The 26,072-nt window shown below is 38.8% G+C and overlaps 1 protein-coding gene across 5 annotated transcripts in view; it reads right to left on the reverse strand.

Moving 5' to 3' along the window:
* Positions 1 to 546: 546 nt before the first annotated feature.
* The window catches only part of limk1a (LIM domain kinase 1a), a 72,190-nt gene continuing 46,664 nt past the window's right edge, over positions 547 to 26,072 (reverse strand). For 4 of the 5 annotated variants that reach the window (XM_055195828.2, XM_055195831.2, XM_055195830.2 and 1 more), the window contains 13 exons: positions 16,630 to 16,739; positions 16,014 to 16,211; positions 14,392 to 14,497; positions 14,025 to 14,212; positions 13,732 to 13,918; positions 11,922 to 12,008; positions 11,147 to 11,278; positions 10,994 to 11,053; positions 10,483 to 10,548; positions 7,066 to 7,234; positions 5,958 to 6,013; positions 5,528 to 5,685; positions 547 to 5,393 (listed from right to left, as the gene is read on the reverse strand). In XM_055195828.2, the coding sequence (XP_055051803.1) occupies positions 5,231 to 5,393; positions 5,528 to 5,685; positions 5,958 to 6,013; positions 7,066 to 7,234; positions 10,483 to 10,548; positions 10,994 to 11,053; positions 11,147 to 11,278; positions 11,922 to 12,008; positions 13,732 to 13,918; positions 14,025 to 14,212; positions 14,392 to 14,497; positions 16,014 to 16,211; positions 16,630 to 16,739 (1,680 nt within the window). In that variant the 3' untranslated portion in view covers positions 547 to 5,230. Of the gene's footprint in view, positions 5,394 to 5,527; positions 5,686 to 5,957; positions 6,014 to 7,065; positions 7,235 to 10,482; positions 10,549 to 10,993; positions 11,054 to 11,146; positions 11,279 to 11,921; positions 12,009 to 13,731; positions 13,919 to 14,024; positions 14,213 to 14,391; positions 14,498 to 16,013; positions 16,212 to 16,629; positions 16,740 to 22,350; positions 22,548 to 26,072 lie in introns of those variants that run through there. The other variant, XM_055195832.2, reaches the window with a different exon arrangement.

Below are 26,072 nucleotides of genomic sequence, written 5' to 3' on the forward strand. Positions count from 1 at the left end.
TTCCTTGGTTTAAAATACATACTGAGGGCTAAATATATATTTTAAATGCTTTAAAATATATTTCAAAATTTACAAACAAACAAAAAATGGCCAAAAATATATTGGTGAAAACTATATTTTTGTAAACATATTCCAAAATATATTTCAGCATATATATTTTTGGCCATTTTTCTATATTTTTAAATATATTTAAAAATATATTTTTTGGCCATATGGAAATTAAGAAAGCTGCATTTTGTTTCTGAACTCTACATGCAAATGGCCTCTTTTTCATTGGTACCATCCTTATTTATAAGGACACATACAGTAGAATATGCAATACGTGTCATATAATAAGCTTGAGTTGTTTACAGATAAAAATATTAAAGAATAATGTTTCTTGAAGTTTTAATGGAATTGCCCAACAGTACACAACATTTTTCTTTTTCTTGATGATCATTGGTGAAAGTGTTTAATAAATAAAATTATATAAAATGACCTATAGTGATGACGAGTGATAAGAATGTTGCACATCTGACATTATACACATAAGAAATGATGACATCATTGTAACATCAGCGGAGCATCAGTTTTATTCTACAGTCACCTCATTGAATGTTCAATGTTCACGGCCAGTACAGTATGTTTAAAGTGCAGAGTCATTTTCACAGCTTTAGTAAAAACATTCAATTACAGGAAACAAACAGAATTGTGTACCTAAAATATTCACCCAGCCAATGGAGACATGGAAAATATAAATATATAAAAAACAAGAGGAATTCTCATTTAAACATGTAAGCAGTGATCTAAAATTCAACTCATCAGGCTCAAAACACACTACAAGTCGTTGGCAAGGCTAGCATAAAACAAAGGCACAGTAATGTCCAGAGGTAAAACCATATTTTCAGCATTCGCTTTTGTCTGCGTAATCATGCATGACACTACTGTAGTTAACTGTACTATCAGATAAGGTAAGGTTCAGTGTTTTCACATTGATGCTCATGATACAGACTATTGTTATACTATACTGTGATATCTGCTAATATTATGATCTTCTTCACCAGTTACGGTGCCCTGAGTTGAACTTTCATAAATAGACTACATCGTTTAAGTGCTATTTTTACTGTATAGGCCAGCAGCGAGTCAACCTTACATGAAATAAGCATGATTACGCAGGTATGATGCTACAAGACATCTTTCTCTATAGGCAACAGGCTGACCACTGACTCCTAAGCAGCAATTCACACAGACATGATCAAACACTACTGAAGTCACACGTGTAATATTAGTGATCTCATCTCTTTTGCTCAAAGTCCATCTCTCCATTAGTATCTTTATTTTTTGGTTACAGATAAAACTTAATTCAAGGTGATGGCTTTCAATCTAATATGGCTTTCATATATGACCAACAGTGCTAAAGACCTGCCTGTGTTTGGTGCTTTAAATTCAAATAAAGGAAATCTGTATATACAATTAATTTCATAAACCGAACAGATTTATACACACATTCTTTAGTCCGTTATGGGTTTGCTGCTCAGGACAGAGGCTCTTATGGGGCGTACACACCAAACGCGAATTCAACGATATGCGCGAGTAGATAACATACAAAGTCAATGCAAATGACGCGAATCGGGTGCCGCAGAAATTTTTAACTCAAGGGAAAAATTAGCATGACACAAAGTTAAATACCAGAGTAATCTAGAGTGAGAAACACGCTGCTTCGCGTTTGGTGTGTACGCAGCATTATAGTGCGTTCACACCAGACGCAAATGAAGCGCTAAGCGCGAGGGATTTACATAGTAAGTCAATGCAAAGATGCGATAGACATCCTGCGGCGCAAATGACGCGATTTGCGCAAATGTAGCTTTTTGGGCGTCTGATGTTCGTAACGCGAGTTGAAAAATCTGAACTTTTGTGGATATTCGCGCCATGTTAACCAATCAGTAGCTTGTTCTAGTAATGCAAAGATGCGGTATACATCCTGCGGCGCGAATGACGCAATTTGCGCAAATTTAGCTTTTTAGGCATCTGATGTTCGTAACGCGCAAGTTGAAAAATCTGAACTTTGGTGGATATTCGCGCTGCGCTAACCATTGTCGTGTATGTTCACACCCGAAACTGTGTGACACATCTTTGAACTTATATAGAAACAGGAATAAAAAGGATCTTGCTTGGAAGAATGTTAGTGAGGAGGTCGGACAATCTGGTAAGTTGTAAAAACGCTCTTTACTCAATTTGAGCTATATATACACACATAGTGAGACTACAAGCTAGCTTAAGCCGTCAAATTGAGTGTATTCGCGTTTGAATTTAACGTACGAATGATGCGAGTTAACTCAAAATGTTCAAGCGTCCAACTACGCGCAAATAGCGTGATTTATTTGCTTCGTTCGCATCTGGTATGAACGCACAGTTAGAGGCCAAACCGCACAAAAGACTGCATTCATGTAACAAACAAACATCTCAATTTCTGAAATCAAAACAATATAAAGGCTCAAGAGAGGAACACTTTCTTACATAGTGCAAATAAAATGATTTATAAAAGAGATAAAAGTGGCTCGATTAAGAAAGAGAAAATAGAGGCTGTGTTTGTGTTTTTTTTCATGGCCTTTGACTTTCGTCTATTCACAAGCTTTCCTGGCAGTCCTCATCTGTGTTTTCTTTAATAATATTAAGGTTTGCTCATCGTAACAAGAGTAGACTGGTAGCGTGTGACACCATGCAGCGTGTCTCCAGGAAAAGCGTGGAAGAAGCGTTTTCTGTAAGATATTTACAGGCAGCAGTATTGTGTAAACACAAGGTCTCCCATGGGGAGATGCACACAACATGGACACACAGTCGGTCATCCGTGAGCTGGATTCAGGATCATACTCCCACATTTCAACAAACAGTCCCATGTGTGGGTCTAAAATCAGGCTTTGGTTGTTCAAAACACAAGCCTAGGCAAAAGATGCAGATCCAACTCGGATATTAGTAGCCGCATGGCCAAAAGTAACAAAGCATTGTGTTAATTTACAATAAAGTACAGGAAATTCTTGTGATGAAACGATGAAAATGTAGAGAAATCATGAAGTGAATGTCTGTGAAGAACACGTCTAAATCACATTTCAGGTTAAAAGAAAATAAAATAATGTCCATTTTTAAAAAGTTCTGTGACATTATGTTCTTCATAATGTTTAAAAATCTCACTCATTACCATAAAATGTGAAAATGGTATTCATTCAGTACAAGAAATTTTACTTTAACATCTAAATATTTTACAATTACATACAATATACGACTCGATTATGATGTCAAATTTGGCACAGACATGTTTTTTGTGAGATTCACTCAGTCTGAATTTCTTACTTAAGTGTTTTTTTCTTGTTTTCACTACAAATATCAAAACAATCTTTAATTTAGATGTTTTTTCTTGATAAGCAAAATACCCCAAGAAAACAAACCTAGTTTTTAGACAAAAATACAATTTAAGTGAATTAATGTGTGCATAAACAAGCAAAATAATCTGCCAATGGGGTCATAAAAAATTCTTGAAATAAGTTAACTTTTTTTCTTAAACACTTAATAAAAAAAATCAAGAATTTTTTTACACCCCAATTACTTTTTTTTTTTGGCTTGTTTTAAGTGCAAATCTACGGAGACCCTAAGTGGACATGAAGCAAAATTGTAATAAAGTTTAGTTTCGCATGCACACACGAAACTATTGCATTTAGTTTCGTGTGCGCACGTGAAACTATCGCGCGCGCACGTGAAAGCGAAAGTTTCACGTGCGCACGAGAAAGTTTCACGTGAGCACGAGAAAGTTTCACGTGAGCACATGCAACTAAACTTTCGATTTTTTACTCCAATGTCACCTTAGGGGCTCGGTACAAATCACTTAAATTGTATATTTTTTGTCCAAAAACCAGACCCGTTCCCCTGGGGCATTTTGCTCATCAAGAATTCATCAAAATCTTGATTTAAGAATTTTTACATATTTGTACTGAAAACAAAACAAAAATACTAAGGAAGAAAGTCGTATTTTTTGCAGTGTAGACGGTAAATGAGTTAAAGGTCACATAATATGGCTCATTGAGGTCTTTGGATGGTTGTGGGCGTGGCCTGCGCAAAGTGATGTCAGTTTGCTCAAAAAAACGGCAACAGCTTGTCTCATGTTAAAGGTTTTACGAGGATTTAAAATAAAAGGGGGGCAAGATTTGTATCATTACAGGGTGGTTGTGTACACACAAGCGAAACACAAAAAAGTGAACTTTTTATATTAGGTGACCTTTAGGATGTGTTAATGTAAGCTGGCATGTGTATAACACGTTTCTGTCTTCTCTACACTAATAGGAAGCCACTGATACGTATTTTCAGTGGCCTTTCTCAGGTGTTGTTCTGTACGTGAGATCTTAACTTACATTTCAGCATATGTACAAATTAAAAATGTTAATGTCGACTCAGTATACAAAATAATGTCTGCTCATATACAACATGTCAAACATTTACAGTATGTACTACAAATTTACACCGCGGAGCGTACCCTGCTTCAACCTGCTGGGACATTTGAGGAATATTAGCACAACCAAACACTGTTGGTTTACGTGATAAGGCTACGTACCTAACATATAAAACGGCAAGCTTTTATCGATGCTATGCAGCAGACGGGATTGAACGAAGCATTTTATAGACCTGTGTGATTGTAGATGCCATCCGATGAGAAATATAAGCGTCAGGTGGCAGAAGTCAGAGCTTTCAAGGCCTGAACAGATTTTACAAACTGAAAACTCACAGTAGCGGTTGTTTAAAAAACTGCCAAATCACGTACAGTTCCATGACGAATGTCGAACAAGAAGCCACAACAAAGCCTATTTTCAGACATGCATTTTTAAATGCACCACAACTGCATTTCTGAGGTGATGTTGTACACTGAAGAACGCGCAAAACATCTGTAAACAACTGCTGCACAAACACAATGTTAACGGCAAGAGCTGTTATTGTAAAAGTAGACCGATACATCATATCTAAAGTGTGGAAGCATCTGACGTTGATACCGGTTCTGCCGTGTACTGACACACAACACTTGACCCGCAGAAAACACTGAGCGATGTGTTGTGAAATGACATGAAGAGAGATCTAATCTGACGTCTGAATTTCCAGAAGCAGGCAGGCGACTCGCGCAGCCCATAAATCCAACAAAAGTGACCCTCAAATTCCTCAGGTGGACCACCATCCCATCAGCAGGGTCTTCATTGTCTTTAGTGATCCTGGGCTACTCAGGCTGCTCAAGGTGGGTGTGCAGGTTGTGTTTACTGGATGAGTATTTCTGCCAGAAGTCTTTGTGAATGTGTTCCAGTTCTGAGACCACATGCAAACCCATCTCCAAATGCATCTTCAGGTTCTCCAACCACGACTCCAACTTGGCAAACGCAGGCCTGCGAACAGAAACGGCTGACGTTTCATTTCACAGGCACAACACATCTAATTCGAGCAAAATTTACAAACGTGCATAGTTATAACATCATAAAAGCATTTCTTAAAAAGCATAAGCATAGGGTTTGACTCGAACCGTTTCTCAGCATCCAGGTCACAGCACAGAGCCGCCATGGGGAAGAAAGAGGTCGGGCAGTCAGGTGGGCAAAAATCATCCAGGAAACCCTTCACGTTCAGCCCGAAATCCATTGTGCGGGGCAAGTAGTCTGGGTCAGCGTTGACCCGTCCTATAATCTAAAACAAAACAGAGTTAGCCCAGAAGAATCTACTCTTTAACAATAACTCCAGCGATCTATACAAGACTGTCAGTCCACAAATCACAAACTACTTCATATTTGATCTAATAATAGGCTGCTGGTGTTTTCAAGCAGAGCTGTAGTTACTTTAGCAATGTCTCACATTAAAGAGATTCCCTGGAAATACACGTGGAGAGAGAGAAGGTTATTCTGGACTTTGCAGCCCGGAGGTCCGTGATTACTTCCACAGATCCGTCATGAAACACTCACCTCGCACAGCATGATGCCGAAGGAGAAGATGTCTACCCTCTCATCATAGCTCTTTCCTGAGGAAAACATTTATCACAGATGATGACTACAATAAGACCTTGTTTGGCACAATTTCTTTCTAGTTTTATAGATACAAGGACCACAGAGCTTAAGGTAGCGTGCACACTTTTACGCCGGCGGCTGGCATATGTTTTCAATTGTTTACAATGGAAGGACTGCACTTTCCAAAAAAGCCAGCAGCTGGCAGTTTTTTTTTCACTGAAAGCTGGCACTCGGTGCCGAGAGTTTAAAAATATTCAACTTTGGGTGAAAAGCTCAGCTCACCAATGTCAGTTCTCGCACGGGCGTCCAATCACAGTGAAGGAGGAGCAGGATAAACATTACAACAACCGGCGCATTGTTCAACTAGTGATAAACAAAGCCGAAGTATCATAACAACCAAAGCGCTCTAAAAAGCTGGCGTTTTCAGCCGTGTTTAAAAGCTTTGGTGTGCACACCCCCTAAGGATCTGTTTTAAACTGCTCATTGCTCGTGTCTGCATTTAATCATTTATTTAAAGGAAAAGTATCGCAGCACCTTGTTCCCTTCTCAGGGAACAACAGTTACATACATAACATGAGACGTTTTCATGTGTCAAACACAACTATGCAAAAAAGCATTTAGGTATAAATCAACATTCACATACAGAAGATATAAGCATTTAAAGCCAACAGTTTAGCACGTGTGCTTAAAAAGTATAGAAGTTTTATGATATTATCCTACACTACACAGGGAATAATATGGATTTTTTTCCACAGAAAATTTCTTGCATAAAATAGATTCAAGCACTATCAATCACCCGTATCTATGTATGTATATTTTAAAAAACTTCCCAGGACCTTGAATTTTTTTCCCCAGATTCACAAACTTTCAAGGATTTCAAGGACCCGTGGGAACCTTGACAATTACTTTAATAAACCTTGAAATTTAAATGTAGGTGTTATTGTTAGAGTCCAAAAAACATGTTGGTTGGGACCAACTATTACTCAAATACTGACCCATAAAAATACTTTGACATAAACCATCAACCATAATGAACACATGATTTATAAAATACTTGTGAACTCACCATGAATCATTTCGGGGGCCATCCAGTACGGGTTTCCCACTACAGTATATCTCTTCCTCCTGTCCGTCTTCTTCACGCCAGGTATCTGTCCAGATGACAGCTTGTCCTGGGTCTTCTCCTCCAACATGAGCCGGGCCAGCCCGAAGTCGGCCACCACCACGCTGTTGTTCTGTCAGAAGCAGCGCACGTTCAGCTCTTTAATGTTCAATTTAATCAAAAGCAGATGTATTTATGTGACCCTGTCTGTGAAATCCAGACTTAAAGGATAATTCCGGTATTTAACACTTTGAGTCTCATTTCTGGTTTGTTTTGGATGAACTACAGGGATGGACACAGAAATTTTGACAATGGGTCGTGTCTTGACTTTTCGACTGATTTAGAAGCGTCTCTTGACTGCTTCAGAATGGAAGTCAATGGCCATGCACAAACATGTCATTAAAACAACACTTAACGTTCATTTTCAAAACTGTACTACTCACCGAGTGGTTCGTGGTGTTCGTTGATGATTAAAAACAAATATATTGGCGCAATGTATGATTTCAATCCGTGTTGTTTGCTATAGTGGAACTATTTTTTCAGATACCTCACAACCGCGTATATACTTCCGCTCTATATTTGAGTCTGAAGCATGAATGAACGTAGTCCAACAAACTGTAATAAAACGGTAGTATACTTTCAAAATCAAGTTTATTTATAACACTTACACCATCGAATATGTTTTTTCATCAGCAAAACAATAAAGGAAATATTTTGCAGAAACCCCAGTGCTCCGTCATGCAAGTCAACAGATCCGCACACTTTAAGAGCTAAAGCATATATATCCAATAAAACAGTAATCCCCCATAACTCCGTGTGACATATTGACGTCTTGTGAAGCAAATCAATCAGTTTTTGCAAGAAACTGAACGTTATTTACAACACTATTAGCGTGAATGCCAAAGCAGGAAGCGTGCTTTCCGTTTGAGGTGATCTCTTCCACTAGTGCTGTTGGCTGGTTGGCTCTGGATGTTGGTCTCTCTGCGCCACCTATAGAGCGGGAGCGTGAAGCGCACTTCCTGCGTGGCAAAAGCTCTGCATTAACGCTGTAATATATATATATATATATATATATATATATATATATATATATATATTCGAATCTCAAAACTGAAAATCGAATGTCAACCCACGAATCGAATGTCAGCCCTACAAATATGGGAAAAATTTCTTCTGAGAGTAAACAGCCCCTTTTCTGTTTCCCGGCGGCGGAGTGATATATCAGCGAGCATTGCGTCTTCCTAGAGAAGTCAATGGAATTTTACAAAATGCCAAATAAAACACGACAGAAACTGTATATCGCTACACAACTTGTTTTTAATTATCAACGAACACCACGAACCACTCGGTGAGTAGCACAGTTTTGAAAATGAACGTTAAGTGTTGTTTTAATGACATGTTTGTGCATGGCCATTGACTTCCATTCTGAAGCAGTCAAGAGACGCTTCTAAACGAGTCAAAAACTCAAGACACGACCCATTGTCAAAATTTCTGTGTCCATCACTGTAGTTCATCCAAAACAAACCAGAAATGAGACTCAAAGTGTTAAATACCGGAATTATCCTTTAAGTTATAAAGAGCGTATATCAGTCCCTCCAGTTGAGTGTTGCCAGACATTTGTACCATAAATTTGACTTCTGGACAATCAATAATGAAAGAAAATCCCATAATGTACAATAATTTTCACATTTTGTGACACTATAAGTCGTTGCAATCATAGGGCTTCTATACTCATTGATCTATCGGTGGATCCTACGTCTTCCATCATAATTGTGAAGAGAACGCAAATGCATGTTACATCTTCTTTATCTTAGTTTTGCCTAGAGCGTATACAGCGACCCTGGCTAGATGGAATACAGCTATGGCCTAAATCCCAGGAAATGTTGGGTTTAGGGTTAGGTTTGGGGGTAGGATTAGTATAAAGACAGCGACCCTGGCTAGATCGAATACAGCTATAGCCTAAATCCCATGAAATGTTGGGTTTAGGGTTAGGTTTGGGGGTAGGATTAGGATGAAAACAGCGACTCTGGCTAGATGGAATACAACTATGGTCTAAATCCCAGGAAATGTTGGGTTTAGGGTTAGGTTTGGGGGTAGGATTAGTACAAAAACAGCGACCCTGGCTAGATGGAATACAGCTATGGCCTAAATCCCATGAAATGTTGGGTTTAGGGTTAGGTTTAGGGGTAGGATTAGGATAAAACAGCGACCCTGGCTAGATGGAATACAGCTATGGCCTAAATCCCATGAAATGTTGGGTTTAGGGTTAGGTTTGGGGGTAGGATTAGGATAAAAACTGCGACCCTGACTAGATGGAATACAGCTATGGCCTAAATCCCATGAAATGTTGGGTTTAGGGTTAGGTTTGGGGGTAGGATTAGGATAAAAACTGCGACCCTGACTAGATGGAATACAGCTATGGCCTAAATCCCATGAAATGTTGGGTTTAGGGTTAGGTTTGGGGGTAGGATTAGGATAAAAACTGCGACCCTGACTAGATGGAATACAGCTATGGCCTAAATCCCATGAAATGTTGGGTTTAGGGTTAGGTTTGGTGGTAGGATTAGGATGAAAACAGCAGCCCTGGCTAGAAGGGATACAGCTACAGCCTAAATCCCGTAAAATTTTGGGTTTAGGGTTAGGTATAGGATAAAAACAGCACTCATTCAGTGAGATTTCATGTGATTTTGGCGGTTGCTGTTTCCCTTCTAGCCACAACTCAACACTGGTCACATTACTTTGCGATCCTGCATAATTTGTTATTTCATCATATATTTATTTCGCAAAATAATGGCAAAAATTAAAAAGGTCTCAGTTTTTTTTTTATAAAATTATCTTATATTTGTCATGATACACAGTAGACAACTTGCTGAACATTTCTAGCTTTATTTTACTAACGCACCTGAACAATCTCTCTCTTCAGCACACTGCGCCCCACAAAGTGTCAATCACAATCTCCTAGCAAATATTACTACATTATCTCTTCTTTAAGTATAAAGTTTTGAGTTGAAAAACTGGGTGAAGCAATATCATAATGCATTTCAATGTATTGTTTGTATCCTTAAATTAAGTTGTTGGGAATGAAAGTCCGCTATTATCTCATCTCAGGGTTTGCAAACATGTGCGGATGCAGCCTGTCAGCGTGTAAGGACCAAACTTGTTCTCTTTTTAGGTTTTGCACTTGAACGGTCCGGTCACAAACACGCATAATAATAACACACAAAGTAAACATATAGTTTAGGGAAAAGGTAGTTTTGGACTTGTGGCTATTGTGGATTACTGTAGGTCAGTCATTTTCAAACTTTTCAAAATCACAAAAATAAAAAGCAAAATCCTCCAGAGACTTGTATATAAAAGCGTTTTTGTGGTGATGTGACTGACCTCTCTGACCAGACAGTTGTATGAGTTGAGATCTCGATGGATGATGTTCATGGAGTGCAGGTATGTCTGTGAGATGAAGCAGATCAAACGATCACTACTTTAACACATGTGCTGGTTAATATAAATACAGTATACTAACATTAGTTATGTTGGTTAACATTTATATACATGCAGGTACAATCATTAAATTTTTCTCTCCTTTTAATCACTTTTAACAATTTTTTGTCCTCAATGGTTCATCATGCAGTGTGATACATTTTAAAGTAAAAAAATTGACATTTTGAAAGCACAGATACTCTTTATATATTTAACAGCAATAGCAACAGCAGCATCATGCAATAAAAAAAATGTTTTTGACGTTACACTGCTGTGCTGAACATGAATATATAAATATATGACAGGTGCTGATTGGCCAGTAGATGGCAGTAAAGACTGAGAGAGTCTGACTGATGAATGTTATTTATTACAGTAATACTGATCTATGTAATTATAAAACATCCAGAATTCTCACCATTCCAGAAGCAATATCCTTGGCAAAACTGACTCTCTGTTTCCATGGATAACTGCTGTCCTGTTCAAGTAGAAAGACACAATGACAGTGTGACGCATGTTCAAAGCAATGCATTCAATCAAATGTATTGTGAGGTTGGGTTCAAATACAAACCATTTTCTTGATAATTTCTCTCAGCGTTCCTCCTTTGATGTACTCGGCAATGAAGTTGAGTCTTTTGTCTTTGTAGAGGACACCGATGAACTTCAACACATTAGGATGATCCAAACATCTCATCACTTTCACCTGAATGCATTTTAAATACAGCAAAAATAGATGAAAATCTTCAGAAAGATAATAACTTAAGCTTTAACTAAAAACTATTTTTTATGTAAAGAGATTTTAAGACTCAAAATGTTAGTAAGTCTGCAATCAAAAGGTATCAATATGATTCTGATTTATCATCTCTAAACTCTTATTGTGTGTCACTGTCTCAGATGTTTCTTATGTAGAATTAAATATGCAATGCGAATGAAATGCAAAGTAAAAACATCATTTCTGCAATATAATCACCGCTCTGAGCTTTTTTAACTGCACAACTATGCTGTAAAATGTAAACAGAGGTAATGTTTCCATAAACTAATCACAGACGAACAATTGTTAGATGAAGTCAAAGCTTTCATCTGTTGGAGCAGCAGTGTGTTTATGGTCAATGTTTTGACAAACTTATGAGATCTAGGCAACGCTACAGTCTCTCTCTACTCATTAAACCCCAGTGCATGATGGGTATATTATGATTGATGAGCAAACAGTGCCATAGGTCACCACAAATATGCAACACACTCCTTCTTCAGATGAATTGACTCTTATTACGATGTTGTATGTTTTTATAAAGTATTTGTATTCACACTGCATGTGTCATGTATGTGTAGTGTGTAGATGTTGTCACCTCTTTGAGGAAGGTCCTCTGTGTTTCTTCATCAAATCGAATGAGTTCCTTCATCACCATCACCTCACCTGTCTCCCTGTGAGTCACCTGATAATGACACAAGCAATGATGTCATCAACAACACACGCCAACTGAGCAGTCAATGTAATGTTAGTGTACTGTATAACTACTTATTACATTTATTACATATGCAACAAAAAACATTTCAAACAGTGTGTGTGTGTGTGTGTGTGTGTGTGTGTGTGTGTGTTGTGTGCTTATTTGTGTGTGTGTGTGTGTGTTGATTTGTGTTTATGTGTGTGTGTTGTGTGTTTATTTGTGTGTCTGTGTTGTGTTTGTGTGTGTGTGTGTTTATCTCTCTGTGTGTGTTGTGTGTGTTTTTTGTGTGTTCTGTTTGTGTTTATTTGTGTGTGTTGTGTTTGTGTTGTGTGTGTTCATTTCTGTGTACGTTGTGTCTGTGTGTGTTCATCTCTCTGTGTGTGTTATGTGTGTTTATGTGTGTGTGTGTGTGTGTGTGTGTGTGTGTGTGTGTGTGTGTGTGTGTGTATCTGTGTTTGTGTTGTGTGTGTTCATCTCTTTGTGTGTGTGTGTTTGTGTTGTATGTGTTGTGTGATTTTATCTGTGTGTGTGTGTGTGTGTGTGTGTGTGTGTGTGTGTGTTTGTGTGTGTGTGTGTTTGTGTGTGTGTGTGTGCGCGTGTGTTCATCTCTGTGTGTGTGTTCATCAGGGTTTGTGTTGGTTTTGTGTTGTGTGTGTGTGTTGTGTTTGTATTTTGTGTGAGTTGTGTTTATATTTTGTGTGTGTTGTGTTTTTATTTTGTGTGTTTGTTGAGTGTGTGTTTACCTTTAAGGCATGGCCGAAGCAGCCTGTTCATCTGTGTTGGTGTTGTGTTTGTATTGTGTGTGTGTGTGTGTGTGTGTGTGAGTTTGTGTTGTGTGTGTGTTTACCTTTAAGGCCTGGCCGAAGCAGCCCGTTCATCTGTGTTTGTATTGTGTTTGTATTGTGTGTGTGTGTTGTATTTGTATGTTGTGTTTGTATTGTGTGTGTGTGTGTGTTTACCTTTAAGGCCTGGCCGAAGCAGCCTGTTCATCTGTGTTTGTGTTGTATGTGTTATGTGATTTTATCTCTGTGTGTGTTTATTTGTGTGTGTGCGTGTGTTCATCTGTGTGTGTGTTTATCAGGGTTTGTGTTGGTTTTGTGTTGTGTGTGTGTTGTGTTTGTATTGTGTGTGAGTTGTGTTTTTATTTTGTGTGTGATGTGTTTTTATTTTGTGTGTTTGTTGAGTGTTTACCTTTATGGCCTGGCCGAAGCAGCCCGTTCATCTGTGTTTGTGTTGTGTGTGTGTGTGTTGTGTTTGTATTGTGTGTGTGTGTGTTGTATTGGTATGTTGTGTTTGTATTGTGTGTGTGTGTGTTTGTTGAGTGTGTGTTTACCTTTATGGCCTGGCCGAAGCAGCCCGTTCATCTGTGTTTGTGTTGTGTGTGTGTTGCGTTTGTATTGTGTGTGTGTGTGTGTTGTATTGGTATGTTGTGTTTGTATTGTGTGTGTGTGTGTGTGTGTGTGTGTGTTTGTTGAGTGTGTGTTTACCTTTATGGCCTGGCCGAAGCAGCCCGTTCATCTGTGTTTGTGTTGTGTGTGTTGTGTTTGTATTGTGTGTATGTGTGTGTGTGTGTGTGTGTGTTGTATTGGTATGTTGTGTTTGTATTGTGTGTGTGTGTGTGTGTGTGTGTGTGTGTGTGTGTGTGTGTGTGTGAGTTTCTGTTGTGTGTGCGCGTGTGTGATGTATTTGTATTTTGTGTGTGTGTGTTTACCTTTATGGCCTGGCCGAAGCAGCCCTGACCCAACACCTCTCCATGGATCAGATCCGAGGGTCTGAATATTCTGTGTGTGCGGTTGGACACGACTCGCAGTGACTCTGAGCGGCCGATGTCTTTCCTCAGAGACAGTGGAGATGGTGTGTTACTGGAGCTCGGGGATTTATCGATACTGTAGCTGCGCCTGCAGAAAACACACATCAACCACTTTAATATCACACTACATGTCCCTTAAGAAATAAATGAAGATATGGTGTTGATCCCCAGAGTGAACATTGAGGTTTACTGACGTGATGATACGCGATCGCAGGTTGTTGATGTCCTGGCTCGGTGGCCGTGTGATGGGCATGATGGGACTGGGACCTTCAGACAGGGGTGTGGGGCCATCCACTTGGTCCAATGAGGGCCTATGATCATTTGGATCATGTTCAATAGTGAGCTGCAGCAGTCGGCTGGTTTCCTGAATGAGCAAATCGATCTGATACACAGACAGTGAATTAAACTACTATAGTGTGGTTTAAAGAAAACATTTGTTGCTTTGCTATTGGTCGACGTCGCTCATACTATAACCAACTCTCAATGAAAATGAATGAGTGCAGACAGCATGACCCTGCAAAGACAGATCACAAGGTAGTGAACAACAGAGACGTTCTTTACCTCATCTAGAGGAACGTTCTGAATGGGAGTGCCGTTGATCTCGAGGATCCGATCGCCAACATGAATAGAGCTCTTCACATCTGGACTGATGCATTCTGAGTCCAACCTGAACACACAAATAAAATAATCAACAAACATACAGTTATCACAGTAGTATATACTACACACGAGCACGCAGACACACACACACACACACACACACACACTCACACACAGGCATACAAGCATGCACACACGCATGCAGCTGCACACGCACACATGCATGCACGCACACACACGCATGCAGACACAAACACGCAGACACACACAAGCACGCAGACACACACACGTACGCAAACACACACACGCATGCACGCACACTCACACATGCACACAAGCAAAGGGAGAAACACATGCACGCACACACACGCACGCAGCCGAACACACACACACACACACACACAGGCATACAAGCATGCACACACGCATGCAGCTGCACACGCACACATGCATGCACGCACACACACGCATGCAGACACAAACACGCAGACACACACAAGCACGCAGACACACACACGTACGCAAACACACACACGCATGCACGCACACTCACACATGCACACAAGCAAAGGCAGAAACACATGCACGCACACACACGCACGCAGCCGCACACGCACACACACACACACACACACACACACAGGCATGCAGACACAAACACGCAGACACACACAAGCACGCAGACACACGTACACAAACACACACACGCATGCACGCACACTCACACATGCACACAAGCAAAGGCAGAAACACATGCACGCACACACACATGCAGCCGCACACGCACACAGACACACACAAATGCACATACATGCAAACACACATATGCATGCATAAACACACACAAGTACATACACACAGACATACACACACGCACGCACACACACGCACACACAGACACACGCAGCCGCACACATGCAGGCAGACAAGCAGACACACACAATTGCACACACATGCAAACACACATAGACATACATACATGCACACAAGTACATACACACACACACGCACGCACACACACACACACACACGCACGCACGCACACACACACACACACACACACACACACACGCAAACACGCACGCAGCTGCACACACACACATCCACGCAGACACACACAAATGCACACACACACATACGCATACATACACGCACACAAGTACACACACACACATGCATGCACGCACACACACGCATGCAGAAAAACACGCAGACACACACAAGCACGCAGACACACACACACGTACGCAAACACACACATGCATGCACGCACACTCACACATGCACACAAGCAAAGGCAGAAACACATGCACGCGCACACACACACACACACACACACACACACACACAGCCGCACACACACACGCACGCACACACACACACACACACACACACACACACACACGCACGCACGCAGCTGCACACACACACATGCACGCAGACAAGCAGACACACACAAATGCACACACATGCAAACACACGCACGCACACAAGTACACAAGTACACACAAACACACACACACACACACACACAAACAAACATGCACGCACACAAACACATGCACACACATGCACACACTTACTGTGAGACTCTGACGGTGTGGTTATGTTCAGGACTGTAGCTGTTGGGACTCGGCCCCTGATCAATGCACACAGATAATCCACGCTTGCCATCGGTGGAGGCAGGAATGGATACCAGAGTGACTGTATGAGGGATCCTGGAGCACGGAGAGTCAGGCAGGTTGACAGGAGTCACGATGGTCTGATAATAACACAAACCACTAGAGGGAGACACAGGAGACATTTTATCACACCAGCCATACCTCTAACATACAAGAAGTGAAAACTCAAACTTCAGTGCACTATATTAATAAGGGAACAGGTCAGGCTAATACGTACATAATGACAATGAAGCATCTACTCATCTGCTTTTATAAAGAAAATATTTTCTCTATTTTTATGTTTTGGGTTTATTACAGCAGTGGTGTTGTGCACTGTATATTCATTTCAGAATTATCCTTACGCTAAGAAGTCAAGCAGAAGTCTGATACAATTTTACATCCGTTTCATTTAGTGGCCTTTTTTGGCCACTAACAACACGAAAGGGTAGTGAATTTAAACAATGCACAAGGGTTAATTCTTACAGTCCTTATTGTACTGCTTAAATATAAAAACATGTCTTTCTGTCATATGACTCACCAGTAAAGTTTGGAGCGCTCCACCAGAGCGTATGTGTCTCCATCACCTATAAACGCTTGACAGTTCAGACATGTGAAGCATTCTGGATGATATTTCTGCTCTCCAGCAACCTGTAACATTACACATATGAACATTAGTGAAGAAATATATGACTTTTTCAGATAGTTTTAGATATCAAGCAGTATTACACAATGATGGTGTTATTTTTTCACTCCACCCAATGAGCGGTTTTCCTGGGGTTGGTGTAACATTATGGTTAAAGATCAAAGCTGTGACTAGGACATTAAAGGTGCAGTGTGTAAATTTTAGGAGGATCTATTGATAGAAATGCTTGATAATATACAAAACTATATTATCAGTGGTGTATTAAGATCTTACATAATGAACTGTATTGTTTTTAATACTATAGAATGAGTCATTTCTATTTACATACACTGTGGGTCCCCTCCTTACATGGAAGTCGCCATTTTGCACCACCATGTTTCTACAGTAACCCTAAAGGGACCACAGAGTGCGTCTATACGTTGTCTTAGATGACGACATGTTTGTCCTGTAGTGGCTACCATAGCTTTTCTATGCGTTTCGAAAGGGAAGGGTGAGCTGTGGACTGAACTCTTGGTTGCAATTCGGAATTTTGGCGCTAGATGCCACTAACATTTACACACAGCACATTTAAACATCAAAATACCACACAGTGACTTTTAATAAACATGTCTTCTACTTGTTTTGCTGGTCCTTAGAAGGGTTGGTGCAATTTTAACGCTGGGTAAAGCAACATAAATGCAACATTATTGACCTCATCGATATGCAAATCTAAAAGTTATTTACCCAGTCAAGGTTATTGACAAATAAGAATGTTCCTAAACGTTTAGTGTGAATGATAAGTTGAGACATAAAACTCTATCTACATAATGATTGGTCACCTTCAGGTCATTTCCTCAGCCAATTTAAATTCTCCTTTCTATTATCATTTCCCTTTAAATTCTACTTTACATATAAGACACAGAAGACAACTCTTCATATTTTTATTTTTATTATATAGTTTTATAGTTTAACTGGTTATAATGAGAAGTAGATGGGAAAAGTTATATTTTACAAAAATTGTTTCTTTTACATTTGAGATTTAATGATGTTTCCACTAAAACAAATTCAATTAAATTCAATTCAATTTTATTTATATAGCACTTCACAATTGTTAATTGTTTCAAAGCAGCTTTACATTAATAGATGCAGGAAAAAACACAGAAAATTGATGGACAACATAAGTAGTAATAATGTAACGTATAGACGAGGGTGCTAAGTTAAGCCAATGTCAGCTGAACCCCCAATTTATGCAGTTTTTTTCATTCATTCATTCCAATCCTTTTACAACTTCACTTAAAACGTGAATAACTATAATCTTATAATGTAGAATTACATTTAAGCCCTTTTCACGCAGAGATTGCGGAAAATACATGAAAAATGCATGAATATGACAATGGTTTGGCTAAATAAGACCCTCGGTTGGGATTGTTTAGAGTCCTTTGAAGCTGCATTGAAACTGTTGAGGTCCACTAAAGTCCACTATATGGAGAAAAATCCTGGAATGTTTTCCTCAAAAAACGCAATTTCTTCTGGACTGAACAAAGAAAGACATAAACATCTTGGATGGCATGGGGGTGAGTAAATTATTAGGATTATTTTTTGTGAAATATTGTGGAATATAAGTGGAATATTCCTTTAAGTTTTCTCTGTGTGTAAAAAGTCTGCATCAGAAGTCTGCTACCTGCATGTGACCTCAGAAAGGGAACAAACAAACAAACCAATGGCATTATTAATGTGTGAGTGACACCTTTAACCCAGAGGGGAAAATGTGACAGTATTATTCAGTGAGGGAACTATAAGCCCACCTCTTCCTCACGTCAGTACCCACCTGACATGCCCTTAACCAACACGGAAAAGAGATCTGACAAACCACAAACAAACACTCCAAATTCATTCACCCGTCACGACTACGTCAAATGAGGAGCCCCCTACTCAACACTGTCAACTCTACCCAATGTCATCATATCTGAATATAGATCTAGAGATAGATTTAAAACTCAACATAATTCAGTTCTGGTAGTCGCTCTTTGTGTCTGGGTAAATAATGACTTGAGTAAATAATACATATCTGACAATACTTTTCCCAAAAAACAAATCAACAAATATCTCAAAAGTTTATCTGATTGGAAAAGAAGTTCAATGAATTCATACAATAATACAAAGATATTTTACTGCAAAAAGTTGAGTTTGGGAAGACAGAATGTTTTGAGTATAATCCTAATCTCACAAAACGAAGGTGTGCCTTAGGCTGGCCACAACAAAAGGCCACTCCAAAATGCGCAGCCTTATCACACAGCACAATACCATAGATGTTGCAAGTTTTAAGGGAACGTGCAATTGGCATGCTGACTGCAGGAATGTCCACCAAAGCTGTTGCCAGTGAATTGAATGTTCATTTCTCTACCATAAGCGGTCTACAAAAACGTTTCAGATAATTTGCCATTACATCCAACCAGCCTCACAACTGCAGACCACATGTAACCACACCAACCACATCCAGCATCTTCACCTCCAAGAACGTCTGAGACCAGCCACCAGGAAAGCTGCTGCAACACTCGTTTGCATAATCAAAGAATCTGTCAATAACCATCTCAGGGAAGATCATCTGCATGCTTGTCATCCTCATCGGGGTCTCGACCTGACTGTAGTTCGTTGTCGCAACCGACTTGAGTGGGCGAATGCTCACATTTAATGGCGTCTGGCACTTTGGAGAGGTGTTCACTCCTTGGATGAATCCTGGCTTTCAGTGTACATGGCAGATGGCAGACAGCGTGTATGGCGTTGTGTGGGTGAACTGTTTGCAGATGTCAACGTTGTGGATCGAGTGAACGAACACATGTGCATTTTATTGATGGCATTTTGAATGCACCGTGATGAGATCCTGAGACCCATTGTTGTCCCATTCATCCACAACCATCACCTCATGTTGCAGCAAGATAATGCACGGCACCATGTTGCAAAGAACCGAGTACACAATTCCTGGAAGCTAAAAACCATCCCAGTTCTTGCATGGCAAGCATACCCTATGAACATATTTGGGATGCTCTGCATCGGCGTATACGACAGCGTGTTCCAGTTCCTGCCAATATCCAGCAACTTTGCACAGTCATTGAAGAGGAGTGGACCAACATTCCACAGGCCACAATCAACCAACCATCAACTGCGTGAGGCAAATACAGTAAAACCCAATACAGTAAAACTGCACATTTTAAAATGGCCTGTTATTGTGGCCAGCCTAAGGCACACCTGCGCAATTAATCATGCTGTTTAATCAGCATCTTGCTATACCACACCTGTGAGGTGGATGAATTATGTCTGCAAATGTGAAGTGCTCACTAACACAGATTTTGATTTGTGAACAATATTTGAGAGAAATAGGCCTTTTGTGTACACAGTAAAAGTCCTAGATCTTTGAGTTCAGCTCATGAAAATTGGGGGCACAAACAAAAGTGTTGCGCTTATAATTTTAGCCAGTGTATATTAGCTCTTCTTTCAGGTTTCACTTTTGCTTTACTTCCCGCACACACACACACACATTCACCTATGGTGTAATACTGGGAAAGCACCAAACAAAAAATAAGACCTCTGGAAAGTTATAAAAAGATCCTGTTCATGTGGGCAAGTTCATGTGATTGAAATGGAGATGTATTTTTCTTCTTTTAGAAAATCCACATGATTGTGAGTAATAGGGTGGACAGACAGGGGTCCTATGACAACACTAAGATGCACATGTTTCCCTTTAGGGAAATGTGACAACACACTCCAATGTGGAAAAAATAGAAAAATACAACTGCATTAGAGTTCATGATGGTAAAATGATGATAAAAATTGATCATGTCTTTATTCTGAATGATATTTCGTATTCTCTGCATTAATCATGATACATTTTTAATTCACTATACCTGTAAACTATCCATCTGTTATATTTTAACCCCAAAAAGACACTATATATATAAAACAAATCTATGATCTAAATATTTTTATGGGAAAGCAGAGTGATTTAGAAAGTAATGTATGAATTAAACAATCAAGACTGGAATCTACCATCCCACAATCTTTCTACATCTAACAACATATAGTTTCAGTAATGAATGCTCAAGACACACTGTCATTTAACCACTGGTGTGTAACACTTTCATATAAAAGACCACAAACACTAAACACTTTTGTCATTTTAGTATTTCTACTGATCTGAAGGGGAATTTTACCCATTTGTTTACAGTAAAACTCTCTCTCTTACACAACACTGGGGAATTGTAATGTTGAGTGTCTTCTGCCAATGTAACACAAACAATTCTGTCATTTGCTCATTGGACATTAGTCACCGTAGATGCTACTTTCATTTTGAATAGATACTCTGTAACTTACTGTATCAAATAAACATTAAAAATGTTCTCTACATGAAAACCCACTGCACAAATACCTCAGACACACATGGGATGTCAAAATGCAAAGCTATCTTATGGCAATTAATATATATTTTACGAGATGCTAATTCATACGACTTCATTAATACATTTTTGTGCAATTTGCTTTTGCCCCTGACGTTGGGGTTAGGGGTGTGGTTTCGTTATAGTTTTTTTTTAATGATAATCGCACTGTATGTTTATGTACAATTCACTTCCTACGAATTCCTACGAACAAACCAACTCGTAAAATCCATAGGAATTCTTGTGAGAACAGGTTATTAAAATGAGATCTAACAGGTTCATTTAGTACAATCTAAACTTCCAAATGTTCAAATAAATATGTTTTAAAGAATCACAATGTTAGTAACCATATTAGATAATATTACAATTTTAATTGATCATATCAGTTATTATAAGAAACTGATAATACGATGACTTCAACAGTAAAAAAAATTCTATGCCAGGCTGGTTATGTTATCAATCTTTTCTACTGTACATTATACAGTATTATACCACAGGGCTGTTGAATGCTTTATTCTAATTAGAAAATAAAGCATTAAATCTGCTTCGCATCGTGCAGCAGTACCACCTTCGTTGTGGATTATTTTCGAATAATCAACGGCCCGTCGTCAATTATTCCTTACATGTTTTGAATGACACATAAAGTAATACTTTGACTATTGGCATTGGTTGAATTGTTTCTAGTGTCACACATCCTAGACACATCAGATATGAAGAAAATAGGCCAGTGGGACACGAATACCGTGATGACCCAGTATAGCAGTCAGGGATGTGATTCAATGATAAAGCGTTCAAATCTGCTTATATTATATAAGGTCATGTATTTTACATCATTACATCAAAAATCCAATATTAAAATCCCCATATTACATGCAAATAGAGACAACATCTCTAAAAACATTGATAGAGAGAACAGACAATTTCCTTATTATGTAATATAATAATCTCAATAAATCTAAATAAAGAAAATTGTTAAGGTTTAATTGCATTCTTGTATATTTATACACTTTAAAATTATTAATATCAGTGTCAGAATATCCCAAAATATCACTTAACAAATAAACACTGAAATGACTCTTTACATGTAAATGAATGAAACATATACTGTATGTTTGATCAGATATGAATATTCAACAGAGCAGGTCTGAGCTGTAAGTCCCATCAGAGCAAAAGAGAAAGAGAGAGAGATTGAGAGAGAGCATCTTACCTTCTTATTTCTATTCCAGAGTCTTAGACAGCAAAAGCTCCAGTAAAACAGATCACCAATCATGACAGACAGTGGTTATAGTGAGTAGATCATTCTAGCGAATGTTGTACGGTCGAATGAAAACACAGCCGCAGCCAAGAGAGACTCACTCAGCCCACACGCCCAGCGCTGAGCTCATCATGGAAACCTCACTTTCCCCCTCTCTCTCTCTCTCTCTCTCTCTCTCTCTCTCTCACTATGAGTGGGTGACATCATTTCCTAGTGGGCTTATGCATGTCTGCGCAGACACACACCTCCCCCACTCGACACGGCCTTCAAGCTAACATACTGTAAACACACATGCACAAGCATGCACACATACATTCATCTCTCTAAGGAAAACAGGGTCAAATCTTCACAGTTACTACAGTAAGAGACAGGCTCAATGTTTTGACCTCCACTAAATATTGATGACTTCAAATTAATCTGCATTTGTAATTTACTGACAAATACACAAATGGAATACACAAAATGTATATTGTTGTAAAAAAAATGGGAGTATCCCTCAAGTAATAGCCAGATGTGTATATTTTAAAAATCTAGATATGACAATGAAATTTATTAGTTCTGTACACGGTAATGTCATATAGCCTCAAACACGACGATGTTTCATCCTTCTTAAGTAAACATCGTGCAGACCGCTGGAAAACAGACCAATCTCAACATAACACTGACTTTGACATTACAGTCCAGATGTACACCCCAACACTCAAACATAAGATCTGTTTACACACACACAGAGCTACTGAAAGAGATGCTCTGTGAAACAGCCAATCAGAGCAGAGCTCATTCATGACCATTTCAAATAAGGTAATAATAAACCATTTAATTCTAAAGACAAATCCTAGGATTGTAAATGGACATGTAAAACAATCTTTGGATAATTTTTGCACTTAATAAAACCACATACCTTCTATGTAAATATCAGAGAACAATTTAACAGATTATTTCAATGCAGTCTTTGCCACCTTTAAACTGGATTGAGCTGAAATAACAACAGGTGTTTAATATTTAGTGTTAGGGATTGACAGTAACCCCTAAGAGTCTTTACTACAGCGTTGCCTTGATAACACAAAGTAAACACGGTATACTAGGAGTGTAAAAATACATCGATACGAGGTACCCTTTATTTTGACACTCTACTCATTCCTTGACGTAAAGTGTATCTACGCATTTCCACCAAAGCCACATTATCTTCGTTTATTTTGGTCTGCTAGTGTCAGGAAGTAAACAAAGTTGAGTTTTTTCTACAACTACCTCAGTGATTGTCACTGTGTCACATTTTGGCACAAAATACTGAAAGACTTTAACTGTTGCCATCATCCACTTGATTTTTCCAACATTATTTTTTTCCTTCATTTAAAACAAGTGTGTATTTTTTCTTAGTTTGTTGTTGTAAATGTTACAATTGGGACAGAGATTGTGCCAATTTCAATAATTAAACATTCATGTTATATATTTTGGTTGCATTTGTAAGCTGTAAAAATGTAACAGCTAAACTAGGAACATAAATTAATCGAATCGCATCAAATTGTAATTGCATTGAAGTTTTTTCGTGTATTGGCAAATATCACATTGCTGGCGGAGAAAAATCGATATTGTATCATATCGTAATTAACTATTCGGTTAACACCCCTACTGTATACTCAAAATTTAGTCCTTTCTGGCAATTTTAAACAATTAAGATGCTTAATTAAGGGCCAATCTCATTTCTCTGTCTTACCCCTTCCCCTTTGTCTTAGTCTTCCCCTTGCCCCTCGAAACCGAGTAAAGGGGAAAGGGGTAAGACAGATCGTTAGTCTAAAAAATGAGACACCACTCAATTACCGTTTGCGGCACCTTCCCTTGCCGCTAACTGGCTGCTACGTAAACAGACAAGCGTTGACAAACAAAGAAGATGCCGTTGTCTCAGGTTGTAATATCGATTGCCTGAGCGGAGCTCCACAAATAGCACATAACTTAGCTGCTAGCTAGCGCCTTAACTAGCGATTCAAAACAAAAACATTACAATTAAAACCGCTTGAACATTTTATTAAAAGTATCATAAAACATGTGTGTCATAATATAATCTCAATTAAACTGCAGAAAATAAAGTTACTTTCATTTGTGCGACTCCTTGACAGTTCGACGTTCATCAATAAAACGTCTCGATGCCGGCTCTCCTGTGATATTCCTACGTTAACGTTTACCCCTTTCTTTCAAGTGTGCTCCTTATTACACTTCGTTTCAAGGGCTATGTATCCCTACGCCTTGGCCCTAGCCCTTGATCAAACTGAGAATTGAGATGCCACTTCCCCTCACATTAACGCGCAAAACCGAGGTGAAGGGGTAAGGGTAAGGGGTAAGACAGAGAAATGAGACGCACCCTAAATGTACTCTCTGATTATTACACTCTTAAAAATAAAGGTGCTTCACGATGCCATAGAAGAACCTTTACTGTCTGAAAGGTTTCATAAAGATCGTTTAATCAACCTTTTTGAATGTTTCTTCTATGGCATCACTGTAAAGCACCTTTATTTTTAAGAGTAAATTTCTAATCAGTAAGAATGGATCGATGGCTTGTCAGGGGTTTTTAGATTCTAGTTGACACTGCGGAGAGACCCAATAATCAATATTATTACAGCGGACTAAGGTGATTTGATGTCTACAGTAACTTCATGACAACACCAGCTGCTCTCTGAAGCTGTCATACATGTCAATGGAGCTTTCCACTTTCACGCAGTAAATGCTGGGTAAAAATATGTTTAAAGAGCCTTTGACTACTGGCCTAAAGTCTTGACAGCTTTAACCGTCGAGTTAGACGGGACGTTAAAGTCCACCTCTGTCACAAATGATATTGAAAATAATTATATTGACCGAATACTCTTAGCACGTATGCATTCATCAAATACTTTCATTTCAAATCCACTTAAACTCAAATGACTGAAGTGACATTGGTGAAAGTAAGGCCTTATTATGAAACTGACCTAAACCTTTCATATAAACCTTTATATTTAGCAGATGTTTTTTTCCAAAGCGACTTACGGTTTATTTAAAGTACATATTTCATCAGAATGTGTGTTTTCTGAAGGTAACTTTTTTGTCGCTACTGCTGATTAATTTCTGAATTGGCGCATGCTTTGCCTTTAGATATTTAGTTTTTGTCCACAGACTAAAATTGCACTGCACGCAGGACCATCAATAATCTTTCGCGGCAGCGCATGTGCACAACTTAAAGGGGACATTGGATGTAACGTTTTGTACATGTTTTACATTTTTAACAAAAAAAAATGCTTGTGATTAAACATCATTTGGCCAACCCCCTGTGGGCCACAATCCCCCGGTTGAAGACACATGGTCTATTTACTTAATGTTAATAAAAAAGTACATTAACCTTGTATTTATTGCTCCTGTTTTCACTTGTTTTTTTGTTCTTACTTAAACCCTTACATAATTCATAAATAACTTGAGAAATTTCTACTTATTAAGTTAGTATTTGTGTTATCTTCATAACTGTAGATATAAACGTTTACATCAAAATGACCACAGAATCACTTATTTTGATCACAAAATTGCTCATAAATTTTGAAATCCATTTGGGACTAAATATAACTATTTGATAAGAGTGACACATGAGGATATATGTGGAATGAGGAAATACCCAAATAACATTTTACTACAGAAAAGAAACTGAATAGAAACTG

This window comes from Misgurnus anguillicaudatus, chromosome 24 (assembly GCF_027580225.2).
Source record: "Misgurnus anguillicaudatus chromosome 24, ASM2758022v2, whole genome shotgun sequence".
In the NCBI taxonomy this organism is placed as follows: Eukaryota; Metazoa; Chordata; class Actinopteri; order Cypriniformes; family Cobitidae; genus Misgurnus; species Misgurnus anguillicaudatus.